This window comes from Embiotoca jacksoni, unplaced genomic scaffold (assembly GCF_022577435.1).
Source record: "Embiotoca jacksoni isolate LCO1_2020_lvr unplaced genomic scaffold, fEmbJac1.0.p SCAF_12, whole genome shotgun sequence".
NCBI lineage: Eukaryota > Metazoa > Chordata > Actinopteri > Embiotocidae > Embiotoca > Embiotoca jacksoni.
Window position 1 is genome coordinate 3,769,034 of NW_027185252.1, and position 12,201 is coordinate 3,781,234.

A 12,201-nucleotide genomic window follows, 5' to 3' on the forward strand; every position below is an offset into this window, starting at 1 on the left:
ATAGTACTATAAGCTGCAGAAATGTTAAGTGTCCGTGGATCACTTAAGATCGAGTTGTTTGAAACGTGAGGTTTGGTTTCAACCGTGTTAGAGATTGCGTAATGCCGGAAGTCACGTGCAGCAGGTGGGGCGCTCACCTTTCCAGACAATCCCGGGTTGGATTAAAAATACACTCAGATGCTCTTAACTTCTCTCCCATGTGTCTGCCTGAAACTGAGATAGGGCAATTAATGATGTCTTGTTTGAAACAGGCTATTTAATCCTATTGTGTGTGAAAATCTTACGGCTCCTTTATAGGATCATCGTGGAAACAGATCTGTTTTTTTTTTGTTCATTACCTCCTGTGAGAATGTTTTTGTTTGTCGGTAGGAATCTGTAGAGATTTAGATTATTGTCTGCAGTCGATGAGGGGACGAGTTTATTTGGATTGCACATTTCATACAACAGACGCAGACTCAATGCGATGCAAGATGAAAAGCAAAAAAGAAATTCCAAAAAAAAAAATCATACATGATGAAAACGTCCGATATAAAACGTAAAGATATTACAATAAAAGGAATAATAGGGGGGTATTATAAAGGAAAAGTTTACCAATGAAACACATACTTTAAGCCTCACAAAGCTTGTGAAGAAAATAAGCTTTTAGTCTACTTATAAAAAGATAGTGCGGTAGTAATCCTTAGTTCATGTTGCAGCAAATTCCAGAGTAGCGGACAACACTGACTTTTAATACGAGAATGAAACGGTCCTCTTTTCTCTGCTCAAACCTGCCAGTGATACCGAACCGCTTTCCTCTTTCTTCCCAGTTATTTTCGTATCTGTTGTCAGCTGCTTTTGTCAGTCTTTCCCGCCATAAACTCTTACAGTTAGTTAATTCTGTGAAGTACTTCGCGCTTATTAGATCTTTTTAGATTTTTTTTTTTTTAGTAGATTGGTCCTGAAACTAAAGACCTTAAAGCCGAGCATTAATGTTCATTAGGGATACGACTTTAGTATTTCACTACAGTGGATTTTATTTGATTAATTAGGACTTACATAAGGCTTATTTGTAGGTAGGTTGACATGCCAAAGCATGAGATCATATTATTAAAAGGCCATAAATCCTCCCGATAACTTGAACAAATTCTTATGAAAGTGTTGGTTAATTTTTATATTTTTCAGAGAATTAAGTCATGAGGACTGTACAAGCGAAGAAGCATGTGTGCCTTTAGTTAATACATTCCTGTGACAGCATCTATGTAATGAAATAATAACCCAACACAATATCAGATTTGCACATAGATGTGTATGATAGTACTTACAGTACATGACAGTAATTTAAGACTCTTTTCTGGAATGTTTCCAGGGTGAAAGTTTACAATGATTAACGTCTCAGTACAGTACATCAGACAAAAGTCCCTTTAATCTCTAATACATAGATGCTAGTGCAAAAACAGAAACAAGAAAATGGAGAAACAAATGGAATTCTTGATGAAAAGAATGAGTCCACAGTGCTGAGATGTCAACTCTAAATGTAATAAGGCACAAGTGCATTACACGTTAAATTGGGATGATGATGCTGGTTTTCGACATGATAGTTCAACCACGTTTTTCCATGTGGAAAATGTAGATTAAGTATAATACACATGTGATCTGACAGAGCGCAAACTTAAAAGAAAATTGATATCCAATCAGCCGGTCATTAAGCTATGAATTAACATGCCAAAGTAACAACCGCATATTGACTCTAAATCTGGATCTAATTTAGTTGACGCTTAAGACTTAAAGGAAACGGGCCTCTCGATGAGTCAATCTATAAAAGAACATCCTTTTCGTCACTTGTATGACACAAAATACCTGAGAATTGACACAAAGTGCAAATCCCGTGAATGATAAAAGGCGCTGTCCACCAGCAAACTCCTCCAAGCAGGGTTTTTTTTCCCTTCATTGGTAAAGTTTAGTGTTAGAAAACTGAAAATATCAGAACCCACGTGACCCATGTGCATTAGTTTAATGCTAAAATAAAAGAGGTACATGGTGGACCTAATAAACTTCAATAGAGAACATAATATAATTCACAGATAAAAATCACTTAACTCCAACTTAAGACAAGTAAATAAAAAAATACATTTGTAGTCGCATAAAGCGATTAAAGACCATTTCAAGGATATTTCACTATAAGGGATTTTCCCAAATAGGTTTTTGTGCGTACAGTGTCGTCACCATGTTGACTCACTAAACAAATTATCAAATGTGTGTGTCTAGTTGAGGATGACATGTTTATTTTGGCAAAAAAGAAAACTTTTGAACTGGCACCTGGTAACACCTTGCAAAGTAGCACATTTTACGTCATCCTAAACTCAACAAACACAAGGGAATGGAAACATTATTCAGAAAAGTGTGGACTTCAATTGGCAATAAAACTCAAGCGGGGTTTATTGCGAAGTTGTCACGTAAAAAAAATATTTGAAACAGAAGTGCTCCGGAGGCAGAAATAACGATTGGGTTCAACAACCTGACTGTCAAACCTGAACATCAAGAAGTAGCTACGTCAGAATTATTTTTTAATTTTTTTAAAATTATTTATTTAGTTAACGTTATACCTGACAACCAATAGGGGCTTAGATCACCTGTAAATATCTGACATTGATAGCTAAACTAAATGGCTACATATCATTTTATCACTTGGTCGCAGGAGAGCTCAGCTTCATACTGACCGATTTCAATAATACTTCTAAGGGAAAAATATTGTCATCCTGCTCTTCTTAAGAAGTTCTGTATTTGATTAACTGAAGCTAAATCCTCACTGTGACTGCAGGTTCATCTGTTAACAAGACTCACAGTAAGGAGGATCCTTGAAGGGACGATGGCTGTTACTCACCGATAGTTGCTCATCAGCACGGCGGAAACACGTCTCCTGGCTAAAACTACCTGATGAGTAAGTCTGTGGTTGAGAGTTGTCCATTGGGCAGATCGGAATCGTAAAATGGACGAGTCCGTTACTTGTCTCTCGCCTCAGTCTCCGTGAGAGTAGGCCGTGTGGACCGCCCACGGCTGCACGTTTCCCCGACCCAACATGGTGTAGACTATCGCTCCAAACAGGTTGATGGAAGCAGCGATGTAGAAGACAGTCTGCCACTCCTCTATTGTGTTCTAGAGGACAGTCAGCACAATTATTAATGAGTAATATGACAAACACAAATGATTAGATGTCATTAATTAGCTGTTTCAACATGTATTTTTTTTTTTTTAAGTATTTACAGAGGCTAGTTATATTTACTAAAACTGCTGGATGCAGGTGTCGCTGTCAAAACTTTATAATCTGATACTTCCTGGTTCAGCTGAACAAAACTGAAGATTTGGTTTGACAAGGTTTTCAAAATTGTCCTTTAAATGTAACTTGTACCAACTGAACAGGGAGACATTTGATTTGTCTGATTGTAAATTGTTTTGGCCACACAATTATCACAAACACTGCAAAGGTTAATTTTGATTTTTCAGACTCGATCATTTAAAACCGAGCCTAAAAACCCAGGTTCCTGAGGAAACACATGACAGTTTCTCTGAGTTAACAATTATTAATACAAAAATTAAAAATATATAAACCTTTAAATTAGCACATGTAGAGTCACACTGGCACGTTTGTCCAAAAGCAAAACAATCTCTTGAGGGGAAAAGGAACAATTTATCTTCATCGTTGAAGATCTGAATGATGACGCCGTTTGGTTATTTGAGTAATAAATAGATTTATCCTCAACAGTGTGGGTTTTAAGTGAACCACCATCAGACACAAACACTGGGTGTGACTGCTTTTTAAATGGAGGACTATGGCTGCCCCCTGGTGGCCAAATGAGAACGTGTTAATCCTGTGCTGACTAAACCAATTAGACAGGAAATGGGGGCATGTGCCAAGGTAAAGAATACCATCTGTTTACGCAGGAAACCCTGGAGGTCAGGACGTCCAGAGTGACCTCTGTTTGTGTGTGAGCAGTAGTAATAGTAGTAGTAGTACATACTAAAAGTTTGTGTTTCTTACATTTGTGGTGAGAGCTCTTGCTATGACCGGTCCCACCATGCCAGGAATGGTGGCAAAGGTGTTGGTGATTCCCAGCAGAATACCCGCATACCTACGAAGATAAATACATTATTAGAGGTTGTTAATCCGCTAAACCCACAACACAAAGTACCGTTACACTGATCGTGATATTTTAACATATTCACATGAAGAAACGCACTTGAACGTCACCTCGATGACAAACAAAGACGATTACACCTGTTGTTATGTTTTAAAATTCTTAGACAAAAATATTGAAGTTGTGATTGAGAGTTACACAACTGCTTCTGGCTCATTTACACTGAAGGTCACAAGACAACGAGAAACGTTCTGTGATATCCTCCATTTGCAAACAAAAAGTAACAACTATTCCCTGTGTTTTTGGACTTTCAATGCCCAAACATCCGAACAGCGTCGCCTGTGTGACGTCAGTCAGGAAGTTGACGAGCGATAATGTGTTCGGAGAGGTTTATATTTCAGTGTCCGACTTACGAAGGAGCAATGTCCAGGTGGTTGATGTTGAAGCCGGACGCTGACACGCCGCCGAACGCGCAGGAGAGGGTGAGGAAGGTCACGGCCAAGGTGTAATTACAGCCCGTGAAACCCGCCGCCACCAGGAACACCGCGGGTCCGATCATACCTGCAGACACAACACAGCAGTGGAAAAACCTCAGAAGAAGAAGAAGAAGTAGTAGCAGACGTGGTATTTGAGACGCCACGAGCCCGTGATGTTTTCCTCACCAATGATGGAGAAGGACTTCCTGACGGTGACGGTGCGGTAGAGGCAGGTTTCACGCAGATAATCGGCAATTTGGCCGCTCACAATAGCCGACACAGCACAGCCGATGTACGGCAGAGCTGACAGCAAACCGTTCTGTCGTGGACAGAGTGAAGAGCTTTATAATCAAGTAGAAAATACTGAACAAATGTAGTACAAGAAAGAACAAAAAGTCATTTCCTGTTTTGGTTTCCCTCTTTTTCTCCCTTTGCCGCTATTATTTCTCTCAAATAGACCGATTCGTGTTACATATCCCCACTGAGTAATGCTTAAAATGTACCTGCTGGATGCTAAATCCCAGTACGTTGTTCATGTAGGTGGGCAGCAGAGTGAGGAGGGTGTAGAAGGTCCAGTTGTAAGAGAAGTGAGCCACGATGATGGCCCACAGCGCACTCGACGTCACGATGGCTCGCCAGGGGATGTGGCCCGCTGAGGTGGACAGCTGGGCCCGAGTAGGGGAAGAGAGCAGGAATAACAGGTGAGAAGGTTCATTATGGTATCATGTATTTAAATAATCCCACTTAAAGTCTTTATTGTAAAAATAAATAAATAAATCCGTAAATTTATTAGGGATATTTATTTCCTCCGTAATCTGGAGCTTTAATGTTGCCCCCCCCCCCCCCCCCCCCCCCCACACACACACACACACACACACACACACACACCCTCCTGCACGGGAGTAATTAGAGCAGATTGGCAGCCAAGTATTAAATATAAACTGCTGACTCACGCCGAGTGCTGTAATCAAACAACTGATGAAAACCGATGAGAAAATAAAATGAGATTATGTAACATTAATGTCGGATAACTGTGCTGCAGCAGAAACGCCTGCGGGCAAGAGCACAAAAAGCAACGCAGCACACTCTCATTGTACATCTCAATATATTTTTTTCATTTCGGACATATTGTCAGGTTTATGGTGTTACCTCATTCTCCAGTGACCTGGTGATGTAGAGTCTCTCCCGCTCTGATATCCGTGGATGAGTGTTCGGACTGTCAAAGGCGAGAAAAGCCCAGAAGACGAACCACAGCAGGCCAAAAGCACCTGGACGCACAAAAGAGCACTTAAGTTCCCACAAAGCAATAACGGTGTAGGTATCCAGAATAAATCCTCCATCACGTCAACGGAAATATGGCTTTAGATCTGTGGATTATGATTTTTTTTTTTTTCCCTCTTTCTGTTCAGTTGTTTAGGGGATGAAGCCGAAGTTAAAGCAGCTGTAGAGTTTTTTGTAGAGTAAAATAAAAAGTGCGAGCACATTTTTCTTCTTCAATTTGCTAAATCATTGTTTCCACAGACCAAAGAGGAAGAAAGGAGCCGACACTAGAAACGGCTCATATCAGGCTCAAACACGGCAACGCGGTGGATGAAGTGCCGACTCATCAACAGAAGGGTCACTTCAGGTCAGACAAACATGCAAAAGCTTCCACAAGGAATCCACAAGATTGCATTTAGTTTTGTATAATGTACATTCTCAATCAGACAAAATGGAACATCATCTGTGATGTAAATTTAACAATGTGCTTCATAATCTTCAGTCTTTATAATGATCTAATCTAATAAAGAAAAATTGCATACGCAACACAATGTTTACTCGATATTGTTTTTGTTTCTTGCATGTTTTTTGAATTATGGAGTAGCTGTGGTCTCATGACGCCCGTCAGCTCCCTAAAAGCAAATGTTTGAAATCACTCCCTAAAATTAAATCAGACGTATGGTATCAGGTTGAGGGAAGTTTAGTACTCCACAACTCTTCCAACACTTCAGGACAAACTAACTGTTATTATTGACCGATTTGTCCTTCAGACCAGTTCCCTCCTTCCGACTCTCCACTACTGACACCCCACATGTATAATTACCAAATATATAGAAGATGTAGGTCCAGTCCAGGTAGAAGCAGATTTCACCAGACAGAGGAAGAGCTATTACTGTCCCCATCTGGGCTCCTGGGATGGACGAGAGAAGACAAACATCTGTATTGCACAGCTGTCTGAGAGCTACAGCATGATAACTATACGGAGAGTGACACTGACAGTTAATGGATAGATAATGGTGTGTGAGAGGTGGCCGAGTCGAGCAGCTTCAGTCCACATGGTTAGGTTCAGGTGAAACACATATTTCAGAACAAGTTCCACACAAGTACTTTCATCTGTTGTTTTTTTTATGAGGAAATAGTGTCAAACGATTTTGTGTCCAACAGCCCAGAGAAGTCCTCAAATTCCAGAAGCTGCGACTTGTAAATATTTAGCATTTTTGCTGGATACGTGTCTTCTTTCTTGGTTGATATTTGTTCAAATCGTAATGACAAAGCTCAGCTGATCAGTCTGTTAAAGTTACATTTTGACAGGTGATCAAACAAAAACAGTTGTTTTTTTTAACCAGACGTGCCTTTGTGTTGATATTGTAGCTCTCGTGTCTTACCGATGTAGGTAACGGTGAGCAGTCGGCTCCTCTCCAGCGGCGGCGCCCACGCTGCCCACATGGTGTACATTGCGGGGAAGGTGACTCCCTGAAGACAAACACAACAGGAACATCAAGAGAAGCGCACACATGACACTAAACTGCCTACCATTGACTTATTTATCCGTACAAACCATCTGGCACCATGAAAACTCTGCGATGCATTTTTAATACCACAAATTTAAAACGACAAGCTTCTACAGATAATTTCACCCGGAGTGAAACCTCCTACCTCTCCGATGCCCTCCAGCACTCTGACGGCGATGAGGTAGCATGCACCCAGGTCGGCGGCCACGGGGGTAAGCAGCGTGAAAACGACAGTTCCCAGGATTCCAAATCCCATCAGCCACTTGGGTCCGAAGCGGCCGGCCAGGTAGCCGCCGGGGATCTGCGTCAGGATGTAGCCGTAGAAAAAGGAGCCCAGGATCCAGCCCTGCGTCTCAGAGTCCCAGTTGTACACGTGGGCCTGTGAGGCGAAGGGTTAAAAACAGTTTTAGGACTTTAAGCTGGATCAATGAAGTAAGTTTCTGATTTCATGTCTTAGATTAAAAACAAACAAACAGAGGAAACGGCTACGGATGTGTGCAAGTCCACTCTGCTGTTTGTTCCGGTCTCACTTTTTCAACACCGACAAACTGCTGACTGTCAGATGTCAAGTCCAGTCTCTTGATTCACATAATCCTGACCAGCAAGTTAAAGTTTGTCAGTCTGAAAAGGGTTCTGCTGTGATCGACTGGGCTCTTTAAAACTTAAAATCTTAGCAATACAATAAGTTTCAAGGTCTCATGTCATTCCATCTTCTCTGTCCTCCTAGTTTCACGTCTGTATCTGAATTGAAGCATCAAATAAAGGCAACATGCCAAAAAGAAATAGAATAAGTTTTAAATCTTCCACTCGTCACCAAGAAACACTTGATTGGCAACTTAAAAAAAAAAAAAACTAAAAGTGTGACAATTTGTGAAAATGATTTACCGACTTTTAACTTTTTCAGCTGTGACAGTTGAAACTTATTCGCTGTCAATAGTTGGATTTGATTTCCTTCTAACTTTAGGAGGTTGGAGAAAAATGTTTCAAGCAACAAAAGTATTTATAAAGCGCCACTCAAATTCACATCTGTTATTTCTGCACGATAAACTAATCCTGCTGAGGAAATGCAGTACAGCGAGATGAACCTCAAAGTCTCACTGCGCCGTCGTCAGACTCTTTCTCACCGTGCTGTTGTATTTGCGCTCGGCGGGGCTACCGGCAGCAGGGCACACCGAGCCGCTGTGGTTGGTGCTGGCTTGGTGGGTGTTGTTGAGCATGCCCACCATCGCCACGCTGAGGTTCACCCTCAGGGAGTAGACCACGAAGAAGCCGTAGAAGGAAAGCAGCGCCAAGGTGTAGCGCGATGAGCAGCATGCTGGAGCTGCAGGACAAAAAAACAAAACAAAACACAGCAGTCAGATGATGCTGGCGGAAGACACTGTGTGTGTGTGTGTGTGTGTGTGTGTGTGTGTGTGTGTGTGTGTGTGTGCTGTATTTATGAAGTGCATTGAATCCTATTTATAAATTACTAGGTAGTATTATCCGAGGTGAGCTCCTGCTGCAAAGATACAATAAATAACTTCCTGTTATTCAACTAAAGAAGAAGTAGTTTCAGTATTGTGCGTTAATTTCCTGTCATGCAGAGTTTATTTCCTAAATAAACTTCAGTATTTCTTAAGTCTCTTCATGTTGCATGAAGTACAACTGCTCGCTGTCATTTCTGTGAAGTGTTCAACTTAAAAAGCACCTTCTTTTTCAGTGTGTAAATACAACACAAAGGTACTCCAGTGTCCTTCTGTGCCGCAGTCTCCCACGTTTACTCTGCAAACAAAATTTGAAGCTTATGTCAATAAAGTCCTGTTAAAAATGTTCCGGACCGTCACGTGAATGATGTTTCAACACGGTTTGTCACGGCTCCATCTGCGCTTTCAGGACTTTTGAATGACTTTTAAAAACTTGCATTTTCATCGAGCAAGGTGAGACATGACGTCACTTACAGTTCAGGTGCATACGTGTCTCGTCATATGACAGCAGGAAACTCGTGACTAACTTAAAAAAAAAAAATAAAAAAAATAAAAAAAATAAAGTATGCAGGTGTACAAACTCCCAAGATAGGTGTGGACACAGCAATTTAAAAGTCTCAGGTGAGAAAATAGCATTAATACCTGTATGTACACCGCTGTATTCAATCCAGTATATGAAATATTTACATTACAGCCTGAATAATCTGAGTTAAAACATTTTATTTTTTTTTGCCGTTTTAGGCGCTTTGTTGTTGTTTTTTTTTTTTTTTTTCGATTATCCGAAATGAACCTTGTTTTGCAACCTGCAACGTTGTTGTTCGCTGGTTAGCTGGAGATCATTTCTCTTTTACCTCTCTGGACTTTGTCTTTGTTTCCCCGGCGAAGCAGCGGGGTCTCCTGCTCTTCCCCTTCCGTGTCGGACCCGTACGGTTTCATTTTTTTTTTTTTCCAGCCAGCAGTTAACAGCTGGAGTCTATTGCGTCCTAAACACACAGACCGAAGCGGACGCAGGAAGCTGACTTCACTTGTTTGGCCGCCTCTGTCAGCTGACCCGACACGAGCCAAACCCCGCCCCCCTCGCCTCATGTCACGTGACGAGTCTCATCGGCTAGAATAGCGCATTTTGCCCTGAGTGTTGACTTCAGGTAATAACCAACAGGCTGAAACCGTGGATTTAAACCGGGAGGGGGGGGTCTGTTTCAGAAAAGCAAAATGAAGAAATCCAGGATAACAGAGTAAAGCCGAGTTTGACCCAGCCAAGTCAATGCATCCCGTTTAATCTGCTTCACAGTTGCCGAGCCTGGCTGATCGGATCTCTGGTTCAGGCAGGGGTAATTAATCCGGATAAATGCAGCTGCAGGCATTAAAGTGGATATGAGTTTGAATGGCAAAAGTGTTTACTGTTCATTATTAAAGCCACATGAGGCTTTATTTTGTCATCAGTAAGAAGATAAAAAAAAAAAAAAGTATAACAATGTCTTGGTATAGCATGTGGTCAAAAAGATGAAAAAAACATCTTTTGACGTCCAAAATTTCATAGAAATGTCATACTATTGTATGTATACCTATTGGGATGTCTGAGGGCGGATATTCACTTTGCCCAAATGATAATGCTGCGTTGCCTGTCAGTCATGACGACAGAAGGAGTTCTGACCTTTCTTCCATCGTGATTCTCATTGTTCCCGGTATCTAATTGTATTACAGTCAGACCCAGGGTACAGCAGGTTTCTTATTACTGTCTGACAAAGCTTTTTCCACTTTTTTTTGCTGTAATTCCTGTGCTAGAATAAATGTAATGTTTTTAGGCAAGTCTGGACGAGAAAAGGCCAAAGACATTGTTTCCTTCCACAGCAGATTGGACACGGTTTCTCCAAGTGGACACCCAAACAGCAAAAAAAAAGAGGAGTACACTTAATGATGAATGCTTTTCACTACTGTCTGAAATGCAAAGCCAGCAGATACTCAGATTGAACTTTAATTTAACACTTGAACTATAAACTTGTAGTTTAATGACATTTTTTTATTCTGGCTCCAGTAAGCAAACCATCAAAATGGAATTTTTTCTGAACTCAATTACTGGTAAATAAGACAAGTTGTATTGTGTTTTTGTACATAAGAGGAATGAACAGCATGTTATCCTTCCACTCACTCATGTGTAACCACAGAATCAGATGATGTGTGGGAATGATATAACCTTCAAGCATATGGTTTGTTGTTGAAAATTAGGAGCAATTGAAATGTTTGTCTCTAGGTGCAGAGAAAAGGAGTGAGAAAACAAAGAGATACATGCTGTAAATATGACAAAACAGACTGTCAGTACAGTGACATAAACACATGGACAGAAAGACAAACACAGGTTTCTAACAGCCATAGGGCGAGAACCAGTCACATTGCTTATCGGGCTAACACATGCACACACACGTGCATACACAGACATCTCTGATTCTAATTCAAACTGTTGTTGAGGCTTAAATCTAATTAATCTTTGATTATGAATACAAAAATATAATCAGTTCTTCTCTGGGACTAAATAAACATGTGTGCCAAATTGGAAGAAATCTCCTCAAGGTATTTCTGAGATATCCTGTTTACAAGAATGATATGGTTTTGAGGACACAGTGACATGAACCTCTGACCTTTGGTCACCAAAATATATTTTGGGACCAAGTGAACGTTTATTCCAAATTTGAAAAGATTCCCTGAAGGCATTCCTAAGATATTGCATTCACAGTAGGGGATTGACGTGAGGTAACAGCGACCTTGCCCTTTGACCACCGAAAACGTATCAGCTCATCCTTCAGTCCAAGTGAACATTTGTGCCAAATTTGATGAAATTCCCTCAAGACGATTCTGAGATATTACGTACACAAGAAAAGCACAAACGTGAGGATACAGAAACATTAACCTCTGACCTTTGGTCACCAACATATGCTTCAGTCCTATTTGGCACTAACTCAACATTTGCGCCAAACTTGAACAAATTCCCTCATGGTGTTCCTGGGATATCGCATTCACAAGAGGGGATGGACATGAAGTAACAGTGATTTTAACCTTTGACCACCAAAAACAAAAAAGCAGTTCATCCTTCAGACCGTGTGAACATTTGTGCCAAATTTGAGGAAATGTCCTTTAAGCATTTCTGAGATATCGTGTTCACAAAAATGGAACAGATGCGAAGGCACAGTGGCCTTAACGTCTGACCTTTAATCACCAAAATTCCTCCAAGGAAACAAGTGAACGTTAGAGCCCAGTTTGTGGAAATTCCCTGGATGCATTCCAGATATTGAATTCACAAGAATGGGACACACACACTTACGTACGTACACAGATGACCAAAAAACATTGAAACACTTTCAACAGAACTCCAATTTCACAGAAT

General features: G+C 40.8%; 1 protein-coding gene across 1 annotated transcript; it reads right to left on the reverse strand.

The window, feature by feature from the left end:
- Window positions 1–401: 401 nt before the first annotated feature.
- On the reverse strand, window positions 402–9,847 carry slc17a5 (solute carrier family 17 member 5). The gene is made up of 11 exons (XM_069144268.1): window positions 9,674–9,847; window positions 8,484–8,680; window positions 7,505–7,738; window positions 7,234–7,321; window positions 6,672–6,758; window positions 5,738–5,856; window positions 5,092–5,253; window positions 4,775–4,907; window positions 4,526–4,673; window positions 4,016–4,106; window positions 402–3,132 (listed from the first exon to the last, which is right to left on the reverse strand). Exons 1-11 carry the CDS (start codon window positions 9,756–9,758, stop codon window positions 2,995–2,997), a joined length of 1,482 nt encoding a protein of 493 aa, XP_069000369.1. The 5' UTR covers window positions 9,759–9,847; the 3' UTR covers window positions 402–2,994.
- Window positions 9,848–12,201: the final 2,354 nt, after the last annotated feature.

Coding starts and splice junctions, on each gene's coding strand:
- slc17a5 (XM_069144268.1), bottom strand. CDS start 9,758: ATGAAACCGTACGGGTCCGACACGGAAGGGGAAGAGCAGGAGACCCCG. Junction 6,759..7,233: donor GCTCACCGTTACCTACATCG/GTAAGACACGAG, acceptor CGTCCATCCCAG/GAGCCCAGATGGGGACAGTA. Junction 5,254..5,737: donor CCAGGTCACTGGAGAATGAG/GTAACACCATAA, acceptor ACTCGGGCCCAG/CTGTCCACCTCAGCGGGCCA.